This window comes from Daldinia childiae (assembly GCF_008694065.1).
Source record: "Daldinia childiae strain JS-1345 chromosome Unknown Scaffold12, whole genome shotgun sequence".
NCBI classification, from domain to species: Eukaryota; Fungi; Ascomycota; class Sordariomycetes; order Xylariales; family Hypoxylaceae; genus Daldinia; species Daldinia childiae.
The window spans coordinates 222,249-237,495 of record NW_022984653.1 but is presented as its reverse complement, the minus strand read 5'-3'; the positions used below and the strand labels follow the sequence as shown (position 1 = coordinate 237,495).

Here is a 15,247-nt window from a genome sequence, read left to right as displayed (position 1 = left end):
AGTTTTCGTCAGATGGATTCTACTCAACCTGATTGGCCAAGATGACCACTCAGCTCCTCTCTACGGAGTTAACTAATCTCATACAAGAGAGTAAACGAAAGCATAACGATCTTAGACAGGCATGTCTTCACCCAAATTTCACTTATAACTTGATAACAGACTTTCAGCTTTACTTCTCTGCATTTTATGGATTTTACTAACTCATTATTTAGGCAGCCGAGAAGTCTTTGGAAGAGCTGAAGGGAATTCGTGCCGCAAATGAAGCCCAACTAGCTGCTGGTATGCCCTTGTTTAAGACAAGCCCCTATGTTGGAAAATACTGATAGTAAAATTAGAACTGTCCCAAAAGGTCAACTTCGTCAACCCATTCGTCATCGCATGCGGGACAAGAAATGCTAAATTTACCGGAATAGCCATTGTCTGCTTGTCACGACTTATTCTTACTACTGCGCTCCCGCGATCCAAGTTGAGTCCCGTCTTGGAAGCCTTGCGAGAGGCTACTTCTGCTGGTCTTGATGTGCAACTTAAGATTCTACAAGCTCTGCCTAGTTTACTCCAGAACTATTCGAAAGAGATCCAAGGTGATCTGTTAGTCACTGCACTGAACATCTGCTTCATTCTGCAGACGACTAAAAATGGAATTGTCAACAATACTGCTGCCGCTACGCTCCAACAGCTTGTTATGACCGTATTTGAAAAGGTAGCGGTTGAAGACAGTAAGTTTGATGTCTTCCACTTAATTGCAAAACCTGACTTGATTCAGAATTAGTATCCGATGGAAGTTTTGTTGGCGATGCCCCTACCGGCAATGGCGATGTTCAGCTCCGGGCCGCGTCTATGGATGCCTATCGTATTTTCAAGGACATATGCTTGATGACGGAGAACCAGCGACCAGAATATCTCCGATTTACCGGACTTCCTCAGACATTTGGCCTGGAGTTGATAGAATCAGTCTTAAGTCAGCACGCTGCTATTTTTGTTGAATCGCGTCACCCAGAACAAACACATATACTTCGCACGAGGGTAATGTCTTTCGTTATCAAGGCGATATCCGGAAAACCGAACTTTGCGACATCTGTTCGACTTGTACGTATTTTATATACGCTATTGCGGAAGCATCTAGATATTTTGCTATCGGAGGGTGGCGAAGCTCTCGACACTCTAACTCAGTTGTTAGATCAGGATACAGCTACTTGGAGGAGAGCACTATGCATGGAGGTCTTCCGCGGTATATTCTCTGAGCCCCCCCTTCTCAGACGTATTTTCGCATTTTACGACTCCAAGGAGGGAGAGAAAGATGTTCTCAAAAACTTGACTGCTACATTTGTTAGAGTTAGCACAGAGAAACCAGTGGTTATCGGCTTAGGCCATCAATCTACCATTCCTGTAGCCAATCCGTATGCCAATCTAGGGGGCTCGTCAGATCAGGCAATGCTAGAGGCCAGCGGGGTCACTGGAATTATTAGCGGATCTGTTGGTGAAGGCCATAACACCGGGATTAGCTCTCAATGGAGTACGGTTAGAGTTGCCTGCATCGACCAGCTAGATAAGACTGAACCGCCTGCGATCCCCGAATCATATGTATATGCGTTGACTTTATCTTGCATTACTTCATTGTCTGAGGGACTAGCTAAGTTGATCTTGCCGCTCACAGTTCCTCCCGACAATCGAGTTCGCAAACGCAGTGCAAAGCAGCAAGAGATGGGGAGAGAATCGCCAGGTCCAAATGAAGACGATAATGGCGCCCCAAATAAATTGGTGGAAAGGACTGCCACGATGAGTTCTATTGAGAGATCTGGATCGTTCAAGAAGAATCCAGTGCCTCTCAATCCCCTAGCTGTTAAGGACCATCCCTTGCATAATGACGTTAAGATATGTGCGGCCATTATCGAAGAATGCTGGCCAGCAATCCTCGCAACATGTTCTACCTTTTTATATGCCGCACTTGATTCGGAATATTATCACGGTCTCGTCCGAGCCTTCCAAAAATTCGCCCATGTTGCGGGATTACTCCATCTCGCAACTCCAAGAGACGCTTTCCTTACAACGCTTGGTAAAGCGGCTGTTCCACCGAACGTATTCAGTGCTTGCCTTAATACTAGCACTTCCAAATCTTCTACTGTTGGCCCCGCTGTAGAAGGCCCGAACAGTATTCTGGGCAATGCTAGAGGCCTTTTAAGTGTTGATAGTCTAGTAACCCCGGTGGGTGCCGCTGGTGAGAGACAAAGGCAAGCATCTATGGACGCCAACACCATACCACAGACACTGAACACTAGGAACCTCCTATGTTTACGTGCGCTCTTAAATCTAGGGATAGCTTTAGGACCGACATTAAGCTCTTCGTGGACGATTGTCTTGGAAACGCTTCAGCAGGCTGATCTTGTTTTGTTCACAACTGGGAAATCCCCTGGCAGAACCCCAATCGCCGGAAAGGGTCCGGACCCAAGAGCGGAGAACGAAGCTGCCTCACTCCTAGCTAACTTTAGTACGGAAATAAGGGCCGTTGAAACAGCAGCATCGAGACTCTTTGAAAGCACAGTTGATTTTCCCAATGTTGCTTTTGTGGAGGTTGTTGACGCAATCTGTAGTCTCTTAGATCAACAGCCTGACCAAGCTTCGGAACCATCGAGCCGACCACAGTCATCGCCCTCGTCACCCCCATTGCCAGGTCTTCGGACCCCGACTGGACCACACCGGAGACTTGTTGGCGGATCTGGGACAGGATCCACAGGGCTCAGCCAAGAGGATCAATTTGCTCTCGCGAAGATTGGTGAAGTTGCGGCTATTAATATTGAGAGACTCCTCAGCTATCCTCCTGACGTCTCAGGCTGGGCACGGATCACGTCTGAACTTATCAAGACGCTGGGCTCCGCCCCTACAGCTGCACAGATTCGCACTCGTGCCGCAGAGATACTCGTTCAACTTGTATTAGAAGCCGCTAGAGCTGCCATCAGTCTCGATGATGAGACACGTGGTAGAGTTCAGCTTCGTCTACTGGAAGCGCTTCGTGATTCTTTATTGCCATTACAAATGGAAGACCGTGCTACTTCTGTGACCACCCATTCAACGGATGTTGACATCCACAAGATCCTCCTTGAAGGTCTCAAAAGCCTACTTGATGATTGTGGTGATGCACTTCTAAGTGGTTGGGAAATCACGTTTGAAGTTATTGGCAGCATTTTTATTCAGAGGAGGTTCGCTGACGAGAGCACACGAGACGTCGAAAACCAATCCCTCATCCTATTGACACGATCCGGAAAACTTATTAGGTCCGCTTTCAATTCTTTACAGTTGATATGTTCTGATTTTCTTGGGTCATTGCCTAAGTCATGTTTTCTGATTCTTGTTGATACCCTGTATAAATTCTGCTCACAGGACGACGATTTGAATATCGCGTTAACGGTAAGTTGTCGATTGATCTTTTTTTCAACCGTACTAATACATATCTGTTAGACTGTTACCTTCTTCTGGGTGCTTTCCGATTTCCTTTCGGGGAGGAGTCGGTCGCTTCTGATCACTGATAGTCTTATTGATGATCCTAATGGTGTGTCATTGGTCGAAAAGGCCTCAAATGCAGAGGATGCATCGTCTGATTCAGCGTTATGGATGCTCCTCCTACTGAGGTTGACTACCGTAACCACCGACGAGAGACTTGACTTAAGAAACAGTAAGTTTCCGGAGATTGATTATATTCTGCTACTATGCTAATAACGCATCAAGGTGCTATCCAGACATTACTACGGATTTTTGATGCGTACGGGGATAGGCTTAGCCCAGAGGCATGGTCTGTCTGTATCAAATCTGTTATTTTCAAGCTTCTTTCGTCTATAGAGAAAGAACTTGAAAATGTTGGAAGACCGGAAATTGATGAGAAAATTCGCCATGACTGGTATGACACGGCCGTCGTTGTACTCAGCGGCATATCCAGCCTCCTTGCCAATTACCTTGATGTGTTAACAGTTCATCCCACATTTAACTCATATTGGCAACAACTCCTAGGGCATTTTGCTTCTTTACTTGACTTCCAAGTTTTGGAAATAAGCACGGCAACATTCAAAGCGCTGACCCAGATGCTCTCGCAAAGCCAGAATGGTACAAAGCAGAATTTCAACAAGACCACAATTGATCTAGCTTGGGATTTATGGTCCCGCGGTGTCCCGGTTTCTAGGAAAGGCAACACAGGAAGAATCACAGATAATCAAAATTGTCTTCTTGCCTATGTCGCGGCTCTTCGCGATGTCTATCGGCTCATACAAGTTGACCTTACCGTTGACCGTATTCGCCGAATGCTGACACTATTACGAGAAGTTATGCAAGTCGCTACTCCTGGGACGTATGTGGCGGATATTGAACATCTTACACCCCTGCAAGGGCAGGTGCTGGATGTGATCAAAATGCTCAGGACTGACTTACGAGGGGCGCCATCCGCTCTGATATCTCAGATATCTGAATTTATCTCACTGGCTTTCCTCGAAGAATATGACATGTCGAATCAACGGAATTCGCAGAAGCGTACTTACGTTGCTATGTCCAAAGCCAGCATGTCGATTCTCCAATCTCTCATTGTGAATCACGCTGCCGATGTAAATATTTACAATGACGGCGCATTCCTGACTGCGCTAACGGCTTTGTCGCGGCCAATTGTGCTTAAGTATCAATTTCCCATTATCACCAAAGGAGAGCAGCCGTGGAAGCAATCAACAACATCCGCTTTAGTCATTCTCGAGGCTACCCTCCCGCAGCTTCAGAAACTTGATATTTCACGGTCAAATCTACAAGATATTTGGGAAATAATCGTTACCATTGCGAACGGAATTATCAGTGCAGATTGTGATGCACCACCGGATCGAGTCAATATCGCAGAAGATCAGAACATCGATATATCCTCATTCTTGAAATTGCGCGAGCTCATCATCCCCTCCTTAGGTGCGGAGGTAGTAGCAGATAAGACGAGGAAGGTATTCGCAGAAAACCTATTTCGCATGTCTATTATACATACACCGGCCCCGACAGAATCTTCTCTCATATATGGGAATAGTGAAGGTGACGTGGTTGGCCTGTTGAACCTATATAAACCACGGAGTGGTCGCACCGTGGATCCAACCCCGGCCAAGCGTGAGAAGATGTGTTACGTTTGCCTCGATGAGTTGTTTGCATTAGTAACAAGCCACAACGAAACATCAACGCCTCATATCACAGTCCAGCCGCCGACTCCGGCTTTCCCGCCACCCAGCTTATCGTCAGCAGCAGGTAACATGACGCTCGAATCTCCACATGCTCTATATGTGCGGTTAGCACAAACGGCAGCACCGTACCTTATACTGAGGGCCGCTCTTACGCTAAGAGCCTATATCGCAGACCAGCCGCTGCGTGGGCATATGCCGCAGCCATTGAGCCAACGTAAGGAGCTTACGCGGGTGCTAGAAAGATTGGTAGAGCTCAAGAGCGAACCTGAAGCTATCCCGGATACACCCAATGCTGAGAGCGAGAGTCGTAAACATCTACTTAGGCTCTACCCGTTGCTAGTTAGTGCGATTAAAGTCACAGGGACTAGTGGGGATGAGAGTGTATTAATGCTGCTGACGAAAGCATTGGATGTCGTTGGGTCCGAACTGGGGATTTGAGGTTGAAGCTTTCTAGTAGGCTGATAATTAGTAGACTAGGTGTTGTAAGTTTATCAGTTATTTGGTCGGCTAGACTTGATTTACTGTTGTCGTATAAGACTAAAATAAACATCGATTAATGCCAAGTAGATCCTTACTTGTATAATAGCACCGTGATGATAAGGAAAATGCAATTCATTCGTCTTAATTTGAGAGTAGATTTATATTCATCTCGATATTCCCGGGCGAGTTTTACCTAGATACCCGATATACTACCATCACCCAGGCCTTCGGTTTGCCTCTCAAGGGGTTGTGAGTTGCGTGTGATAATGTTCTGGGAAGTTACAATCGGTATACATAAGATAGGTTAAATGGATAAGGGGGATAGAGAGTATGTTAGTGATGGAGGTTAAAGGGATGATGGGATTATGTATGCCCCCTCCGCCCTCAATGCTCGCCGACGCCATGCTCTGCCCTTTTTATAAATATTTTTTTCTTCACCACTACCGAACAGTCCCCGTTCACACTTTTCAAATACCAATTGAAGGTACAAGAGATGTTTCCTGGTGGTACAGTTGAGCTTTTTACCAGCTCCATTTAAAATTTTCATGCCCCTTCTCCTTTACCTGCCCTTCCCTCGTTGTCCCCGTAATTCATAATAATGCACCTGCTCCTCGAAATGGGATTTTACAGAATTGCTTCTTTACTTCCTCTTAGCTGTGTTGTCGAACTCGCGCACCATCGAGTCCACGACGCTCTGGCTAGTTTTAGGTCCGGTTGATTCCTCTGGAGTCGATTCATTTTTCTCCGCTAGCTGCTTGGCCATGGCGCGGTTCTGGGCCTCGCCTACCTTGCCGTACACACTGAGACCCGTAGCGATCATACCACCGATATCGCCTACGTTACCCGGGACCACGATGGCGGTACTCTCACGTGCTAGCTTGCCGAAGGCGTCAACGTATTTCTCGGCCACGTTTAAGCTGATAGCACCCTGGGCCGAAGAGCCGCCGCTGTTGATACTGTGGGCTATAGCATCAATTCCAGACGCTGTGGCTTTGGCCTTCATAAGAATAGCCTCAGCCTCACCAGAGGCGCGGTTGATCTGCTCGGAACGCAAGGCTTCGGATGCCAGGATGACACTCTGCTTCTTACCCTCGGCAATATTTATAGCGCTTTGGCGCTGACCCTCAGATTCTAAGATTTCAGCACGCTTGGATCGCTCAGCTGTAACCTGCCTATGCATAGCTTCGACAACGGCGGCCGGGGCGTGGATATCGCGAATCTCGTAACGTAGACACGTAACGCCCCAGGCTTGGGCTGCTTCGTTGATGGCTGCGGTTATGTTGATGTTGAGAGCGGCGCGCTCTTTTAGTACGTGATCGAGGGTCAGTTGACCGATCTCGCTGCGCATGGTGGTCTGGGCGAGCTGGGAAATGGCATACTCGGCATCTTCTACGCCGTAACTGGAGGGGCAGCGTATTAGTAAAGTAGGTTGGTTGAACGAAAAGATGTGGAAATATATGGTGAAGTAAAATGGTGTATATAGGATTTTAGACATACCTGGCCTTATAAGCGTCAAATACTCGGGTATAGAGTACACCATCTAGCTCTAAAGTTACGTTGTCGGCCGTGATAGCACTTTGGCTAGGTATTTCGATGGCCACCTCTTTCAGGCTCTTGACGTAGGCAATTCGGTCGAGAAAAGGAACGAGGATAGCAAGACCGGGCTCGAGAATACGGTTAAACTTTCCCATGCGCTCAACAATCCATGCTGTCTGCTGGGGTACGAAGCGTATAATGGTGTTTGCGGGGAGGGAGGGGCGTTGGAAGTAAGAGGGCGGGATGGTACCGAGGCCTGATATTCCGGGTTGTGATGGTGCTGGAGATTTCGTGGTATTATGGAAGGTTCTTAGAGTGCCCAATGTCAAGGTCGGGGTTAACAAAGCTCGAGATGTCGGGTAGCTTGTGCCTCTCCGTAAGGTGGACGAGACGACCTTCTCAGCTCTAATCAGCGACATTATTGACTGACTGCTGCCACATACACAAATTCCTGTTTGTCTATAGTTATTAATACTAACTATTGGAATGTGTTAGTGGTAGAATTACAACAGGCTAGCTGTTAGAAGCTGAGAACCACGTCACGAATCGTGCGCTGAGGTTGAATAGAATTAGAAGCTCGAAAATGCGAATGATGACATTTTTTAAGAAGCTCCCATTAATTCGAGTATTAATTAATTAATGGCTCGAACCTCGGAATCCGGAGTTTGCCTCGAGCTCGGACCGGGTGAATTGCTATGTAATCAATAATGTATAGTTGCATAGTAAACTTATAATTTATAAAATTATCGAAATATGCTTTTAAGAAATTGCAACTGCATTTTATCTCTGATATCCTTTCTTCTGTTTGACAACCTTAAGCACAGAAAGTATCTTGAAGGTTATTATATCATATCATAGGTACCTAATTAATGCCAGCACCAGTAAGCAAGCTCACTATAATGACGATTAGATTTCAACTCTATGACATATCTATTTTGCTTAGTTGGCGCAATACATGTTAAGAATCACGCAGTCGATGCCGCCAGAGTCAATCTGGAAGGTAGAATTGCATCCCAAGATGTTTTCAGCTTGGCGATTTCTCCAAAATGAAGCAAATGCCTACCATCACCCCCTAATTATTTATATTCGCACCAATTGCGAATCTTTGAAAGAGAATAGTTCATTTGCCAATGCTACCGCGTAGTCTTGAACTCGCTATCGGGGATCACATCACCTTATTATTCATGGTAAGCAAGCCAAGCCTTGATGGTATATATATAAAGGTATATTATAGAAAGGTACTTTACAAGATTTCTCTTTTCGCTTCACAAGCTCTTGATTTACTACTTCTTCCTTCGCAATGAGGCTTTCTATCTTAGCTCCAATTCTAGCTTCGCTCGTTGCAAGCCTCCCAACAGCTCCCAGGAGTGATGTCGTATCCTACGATGGATACAAGGTTTTGAGGATAAACACGCATGGGCACCCATCGGCTACAAAAGGGAAACTCTCGGGAATACTTTACGAACAGTGGAACCGGGATGTCTACAAGCACCTAGATATCCTCATTTCCCCTGATCAGGTTGCCACGTTCGAAGCACTTGACCTTGACTACCATGTTATGCACGAGAACCTAGGAGACTCAATTGCGTCAGAGTCCATTTCGAAGTCCGTCTTTTCCAGACAGACTGGAGACCTCTCGTGGTATGATTCGTACCACGACTATCAGGATCATATCCAATATTTCGAGGATTTGCAAAAGTCGTTCCCAAACAACTCAGAGCTCATTTCATCTGGCACCTCTTATGAAGGGAGAAACATATACGGTCTCCATCTATGGGGCGCGAGTGGACCCGGCAAACCGGCAGTACTCTACCATGGAAATGTGCATGCTAGAGAATGGATTACATCGCCAGTATGTCTTGGTCCTGTGTTGATACAGATAATATCAAGCTTATCTTTTTTAGGTCGTCGAGTACATAACACTCCAGCTAGTGAATGGCTACAATGACGGCGATAATCTCACTCGTTCCTTTTTAGATAAGTACGACTTCTACATCGTACCAATTATAAACCCAGACGGTGAGTATTGTACAGTCCACGTCTCATAAAGGACGAATCACTGACAAGCTAAAGGTTTCGCGTACTCTCAAACAACTGATCGCTTGTGGCGTAAGAACCGCCAACCGCCACCTGGGAACGAATCTTGTATTGGTCGGGATATTAACCGCAATTGGGAATTTGCATGGGATGCGAACCCATTAGGCGCCTCCACCAACCCGTGCTCGCAGAGCTATAAGGGCGAGGCACCTTCTGACACACCGGAGAACCAGGGTTTAGATAAGTTGGTACGTCAGTTACGCAATGGCGCAGGCATCAAGCTATACATAGACTGGCATAGTTATGGACAGTATATTCTATCGCCATTTGGGTACAAGGAGACATTATACGCGCCCGAACTTGGTAAATGGACTAAGGCAGCTGGAATCGTCAGCGAAACAATTCGGGATAGTTCAGACGCGCGAACTACGTTTACCTTCGGGCCCAGCGGAGCGACTCTGTATCCAACGACAGGTGCAGCGCCTGACCATGTTTATAGTATTGGCCGTGCCGAGTTCTCCTATACTATTGAACTCCGGGACACGGGCAGATTCGGTTTCGTATTGCCTCCTGAGCAAATTAGGCCTACAGCCGAGGAACAGTGGGAAGGACAAAAGGTGTTGCTAAGTTTACTAGACGAGGACTTCTTCGATGGTGAAGGCCCGGCTTAACCATTAGGGGAGCGAACGTTGCCGGTAGGAGCTTGAGGATATATTCGCATAGTTATAATACTATAATACACAGACTAGGTAGTCTAGGTCAGATTAACTAATTAAAACCCTAATCGGAGTGAGACTAGAGTCAACTCAAGCTGACTTGACCAAAGTTGACTAGGTCACATGGAAGGGGGAAGGCCGAGAAAGACTATAGTGAATAACCAGACTCTTTCAGGAACTTCCGATTCTATAGCGTATATACTTATAACTACCCCTAGATATAACTAGCTTCATATAAGATTGGAGTTTGACATAGTTTAGAGAGTATTATGTAGGTAAGTATCCAGGCTATCATAGACCCCTGAAATTTCCGCTTAAGTTCCGGTTGATGGGAAGTCCAAGGCTGATAGACATCCAAATAATCAAATGTAAGAACACCGAGAAGTAAATAGTAACTGACATACGGGCCTTCTTTCTAAACAAGGCGGGTGGGTATATCAATACCTCCTCATCGAGGCAACTCCCACACATCGGAGAGATAAAGTGCTAACAGTTGAGAAGTTGGAAAGATGCAACTAGTATCAATGGAAATTATAATATGCTTCCCAACTTACTATGTGTTATTTAAACAATTTATGTTCTCAGGTATCTGGTTTGCGAGAAGGTACTTGCTGTAGTTAATTCGAGAAAGCAGAATTCTATTACAGTAGTTGTGTTATTAGGAAGTAACAAGGAAATGATAATATTCGGTGCAATAGATAACCCTGACCATCAATGTGGTGTTCACTGTCATGAATTTAACTAAATAAGTTGGCATGTTTATCTGTGATGATTAATATCTTGAGGGTTGGTTTATACTCTAAGTAGCTCTCATCTTTAGGGGACTGAAGCTAGACTTGTGTGTTTGGACTCACATATTAGTGAAGCTATGAGCTTATTAAGTGCTTGGATGGCTATGAACAATAAGTTCACACTATCCTCATCAGCTTTCCCCCCTTGTAAACATCCCTGAAAGAATCTTTTCACGATGTCTTCATCAAACATAGACCAGATACCAGCTACTCGCAATGCGCTGGAGTTTTCATCTGCATCTAAACCTCCTAAGGTTGTGTCGATGTTGGATATTCAACTACGCGATAGAAGTATTCAGAAAAAGCAACACCCTTAGCTACGACATTCAATTTCCTCTTGTTACAGCGGGAATGCTATTGTACGAGCTGTTGCTGTACCTCCGGACGCCACTGGCCTCAGAGTCGGCGATCTGGTGACAGACAAGCCCATCATTAGGGCACACGACGGTGGTTGTTTCCCAGTCACGCGAATCATCGGCCTGTCAGATCAGAGGACATGGGCGGAGCTGGTGAGAGTCCCCTTGGAGAATATGATACCTTGTGGTTGCGTGTGGGAGATTTCGCGAAGTGGGTCTTACCGTGGAAGAGACTGCTCATCGCACCAGCAACTGAGAACTACGCCGGTGCGGCAGTACATGCCGCACTCGCAATGATAGCACGCGTGATAGCCATGGAACATAACGGGACTACTCTATCCGAACTTAAAGTATTAGCTCTAGGAAGAGTTGAAACGATTGTGATGAGCAAGGCCATTGGAATAGACATTGCTGTTATCGCAAAGCATGGCCCTGTTGACGCGTTCCAAGATTTTACGCCACCAATAGCAACAAATATATCGCACGTTCAAGCGAGGGCGGATCTTAAAACTAAGGGAGTCTTCAAGTTAGAAGAGGGGATAGCTGCGTTTGAGTCCGCTGTCAAGGAGGCGGGCGCCGGGAAGGCTGTTTACTTTGTCCCGAATCAGGAGTATTTCAAGAATGAACTATATACAGGCTTGTGGTGAAGCAATGGTGCGGGAGTCGCTTCTTATATACGGGGATTAACATTAATGGGACGATATTTTTTAGCTTGATGAGCTGAAACACGAGGCGTAATATTTCATAGGGTGTAAGAAGAGGTATTGCTTTTTGAAGAAATATTCATTTATTAAGTACAATGGAAACCATATTCTCATCAGATTACGGATGGCCGAGGACACATAGCTATAGGTAGGTAGGTAGATATGAATATGAATTTTAGCAATATACCATTGAATTAATACTATTAGTTTTCAATTTGGGAGAGTGCCTAATGTAGTACTTAACCCCCGTAGTTTAGAATAATAAGTGCGTCTATAGCCGAATGCTCTCACCTGCCCCCTATTGATAAAATTCTCCATCTGCTTCCTATCTACCTTAGGTAGGTAAATTCTCAGGCCTCACTAGACTTCGCAACATCAGAATACTCTACACCGCCCACCCAAACCTTAGCAATATCTCTAGTATTAGAGATATTCACTAGAGGGTCGCTGTTTAGTAGGACTAAATCCGCGCGTAGACCAGGTCGAATTGCACCCCTATCGTTCAATTTATGCGCTGTCGCAGGAACAATCGTCGCAGCCCGTAAAGCCTCTGCGGGTGTCATGCCAATATCCACTAAGTTCACCAGCTCCTGGTGGAGTGAGTCTCCAAAGGGAAAGTAGATTATGGGTAGCGTACTGCCGACCGCATCTGTCCCCGCCAGTATAGGAACGCCAGCTTCATGTAGGTGTCTTACATTACTCAGTACGTTCTCATATGTCGCATTAGCTGAGTTGTTCCCACGCAGAAACTGCAGTATCTCTGGCTGTATAGTGTACGTGCGGCGGAATATCTCTATTGTCGGAGTAGAAGCTAGATTGTATTCCTTCATAGATCCGACAACGGAAGAACACAGTACACCGTCATCGGGAATATGCTGCACGACATCTATCCGTGATGATACTGCCCGAGTGAAGGCAGAGACACTGGGCGCATGCGCGACGGCAAAGTGGCCTAACGAGTGCGTATAGTTGACTATTCCGTCAAACTGATTCTGGGTCGGCCCATCAGGTGCACCTACGACCTTGAAGTAGTCGGAGCCGTTACCGAAAGAATAGTCGACGAGGGACTTGGGGTCTGTGTTAGGATAAAGTAGCTGTTCGGGCGCTACCGGGTTGAGCTTGGAGTTTCCACCGGACGGAGTTAGGGCAGACAGCATAGTGGTAAAAAGCGACGTTAGGCCTGGGTTTGACCTGAGAGATTTGCAGAGTTCGATGTCTGAGCAGGCCATGTTGAATATCGTCGTAACACCGTATGAAGTCATGTTTTCGAGGCCTTCGACCGACACCACGTGTGTGTGAGCGTCTATCAACCCGGGAATTAGAATGCGATTGCCACCGTCAATGGTTTTCTCGATGCCCTCGTCGCAGTCGGTAATGTATCCGTCGTCGATGATGACGGTTTGTGGCTTGCCTATGGTATAGCCATTGAAGACTCGCACATTTGTTATTGCTGTTTTCACGAGTGCCGGTACATCTCGCTTGCTAAGAGCATCCTCTACGTCGCGTAGTTGAGGCGTACGAACATGATCATGAAGACAAGCTCTTGAGAAGTTAAATAGAGTAAGTAAAACTGAGGCGAGGCGTTTCAACTGCATTTTCCAAAGAATTCTTTCGAGAAGCTAGACGAGGTATCAAAGATTGGCAGGAAGTTGAACCTTACGCTGCTCACAGCATGCTATACGAATCTACTATAGTTGAAAGGACGCAGCCATGATGTGACTGCCTTATATACGCACGGCATGGCAGTTGAAGTCCGTAAAGAGATTCATTATACGATATACAAACTTTGTACGAGCAACTCCTCAGTTCGTACACTAAACCTGAAGCGTACCTGTAGATAGTTGCTGATAGAAATATGAGGTAAGATAGGCTAGGGTCGGCCCGCTCGGAAGAGTCTTGACCTGACAAAATTATCTGATTTTTACTTCATTTTGCGGAGAAGTAGATATGGCAGTGAGGAGGAGAGGTCATATATGGTGGAGTAACATAAATAGGGGCTCTTGAGGTTCTACAGGGATGCTCGTACACTAGGCCTAGAATAGTAAGAGGTAGATCAGTCTGTCGGCAGTGCCACAATGACAAGTCTGACGTTTTTAGGGCAATACTACGTAAAGGGACTGCCGCGCGTAAGATGGAATGCGCCTAAGACATCCTGGTAATATAATTTTCGATAATGATGGGAATAAGTTTCACGGGAAGTAAACGCGAAATCAACTCTATCAATAGGTGTAGGCACAGAATTAGTCTTGCTTCAACCCTTGTAGGGCTCCCATTGGTTACAAGATCTGAAGCTGTTAAGGATACCAACCTCAAGCGAAAGTCATTTGCAAACTTCTTGATTTATTTATAGGGTATCAACAGCAATATATTATGTCTCAATAAAAACTTGTAGTTGGCCTGTTATTTAAGTCCCGCTATCCATGGAGTATTCCCAAACCAACGAGCGCCGGAGCGGTTCCCGACAATTTCACAGAAAGTCCCGTAATAGCTGTGTGCCTTGTCGGAGGCGTCGCGTTAGGGTGAGGCATTCTTTCAACACATACCCTAACTCCCTACTATCTAACAGCGTGTTTAGTGCAATTTGCAGCCACCTATCTGCGCTAATTGTCATAGACGTAACGAACCCTGCTCTTATACTTCCCCAAACGCTTATGAATTGGCCCCTATTCGATTTTCAAAGTCACAGGCGAAAGCCTCCGCCTGGAAATCTGATGTCGATAATGACTCTAACGACCTTACACACTTTAGAAACACGGAATTTGATTTGAACCTCCAAGTTCTCTATGGGAATAAGAGTTTATATGGGACGTGGCAACAAATTCTGAATCCAATTGCAACGAGTTCAATGATTCAAGTCATGGAGGAGACGTATCTCCTATCGTTACTACCGAATATTGAAAGTGGAATTTTTGGTCATGAGTTCAGTCGCCTAGCGAGCACTTTTGAGTACGTACATCGAACATTCACCGCGCTCTACGAGCTTCACCAGTGGTCTCAAAGCAAATCACTTTCAAATCTATATACTTCCGCATACCAACATCATATCGAAGCATCAGTCTTGTTCAGGCACTCACAGCTGGAGGTGAATGGGACTAATTGGATGGCGGTTTTGATATTTGGAATCGGAGTCATAGTCTTCCAATTCGCCGCCTTTTTAAAAACACCTGACACGATAGACAACTATCTTGAGCTTCTCCATGTCTTGCGCGGTTCTTTCCAGTTGGCCATTGAGTTGGCGCCATTTCTACGAATGAGCTCACTAATGCTCCTCACCCAACCTCGCCTACACTCACCCAAGTTGCGTCTAGATGAACTCACACTGAATATCTTAGCCTGCCTTGATTCTCTCGGCTATCCCGAGGATACTACAGGTGAAACGAAGCACGCTTGCTTACAGTCGATCATATCCCTGAAAGAATGGATCGTTGAGGTTAATGGGTT

At 45.9% G+C, this 15,247-nt stretch overlaps 4 protein-coding genes across 4 annotated transcripts; 2 read left to right on the top strand and 2 right to left on the bottom strand.

Annotated features, from left to right (window-relative positions):
- Nucleotides 1-41: 41 nt before the first annotated feature.
- Nucleotides 42-5,624, top strand: GL218_08302 (Protein MON2 like protein; the record flags this gene model as incomplete). The annotated part of the gene is made up of 6 exons (XM_033585101.1): nucleotides 42-119; nucleotides 213-279; nucleotides 336-716; nucleotides 770-3,402; nucleotides 3,454-3,667; nucleotides 3,721-5,624. The coding sequence occupies 6 exons, from the start codon at nucleotides 42-44 to the stop codon at nucleotides 5,622-5,624; spliced, it is 5,277 nt and encodes a 1,758-aa protein (XP_033440653.1).
- A 682-nt stretch (nucleotides 5,625-6,306) lies between these two features.
- Nucleotides 6,307-7,621, bottom strand: GL218_08301 (uncharacterized protein; the record flags this gene model as incomplete). The annotated part of the gene is made up of 2 exons (XM_033585100.1): nucleotides 6,307-7,066; nucleotides 7,164-7,621. The coding sequence occupies 2 exons, from the start codon at nucleotides 7,619-7,621 to the stop codon at nucleotides 6,307-6,309; spliced, it is 1,218 nt and encodes a 405-aa protein (XP_033440654.1).
- An 881-nt stretch (nucleotides 7,622-8,502) lies between these two features.
- Nucleotides 8,503-9,910, top strand: GL218_08300 (uncharacterized protein; the record flags this gene model as incomplete). Its single annotated transcript, XM_033585099.1, has 3 exons — nucleotides 8,503-9,054; nucleotides 9,107-9,221; nucleotides 9,276-9,910. 3 exons carry the CDS (start codon nucleotides 8,503-8,505, stop codon nucleotides 9,908-9,910), a joined length of 1,302 nt encoding a protein of 433 aa, XP_033440655.1.
- Nucleotides 9,911-12,156: 2,246 nt separating this feature from the next.
- Nucleotides 12,157-13,401, bottom strand: GL218_08299 (putative amidohydrolase protein; the record flags this gene model as incomplete). The annotated part of the gene is made up of 1 exon (XM_033585098.1): nucleotides 12,157-13,401. One exon carries the CDS (start codon nucleotides 13,399-13,401, stop codon nucleotides 12,157-12,159), a length of 1,245 nt encoding a protein of 414 aa, XP_033440778.1.
- Between the last annotated feature and the right edge of the window lie 1,846 nt (nucleotides 13,402-15,247).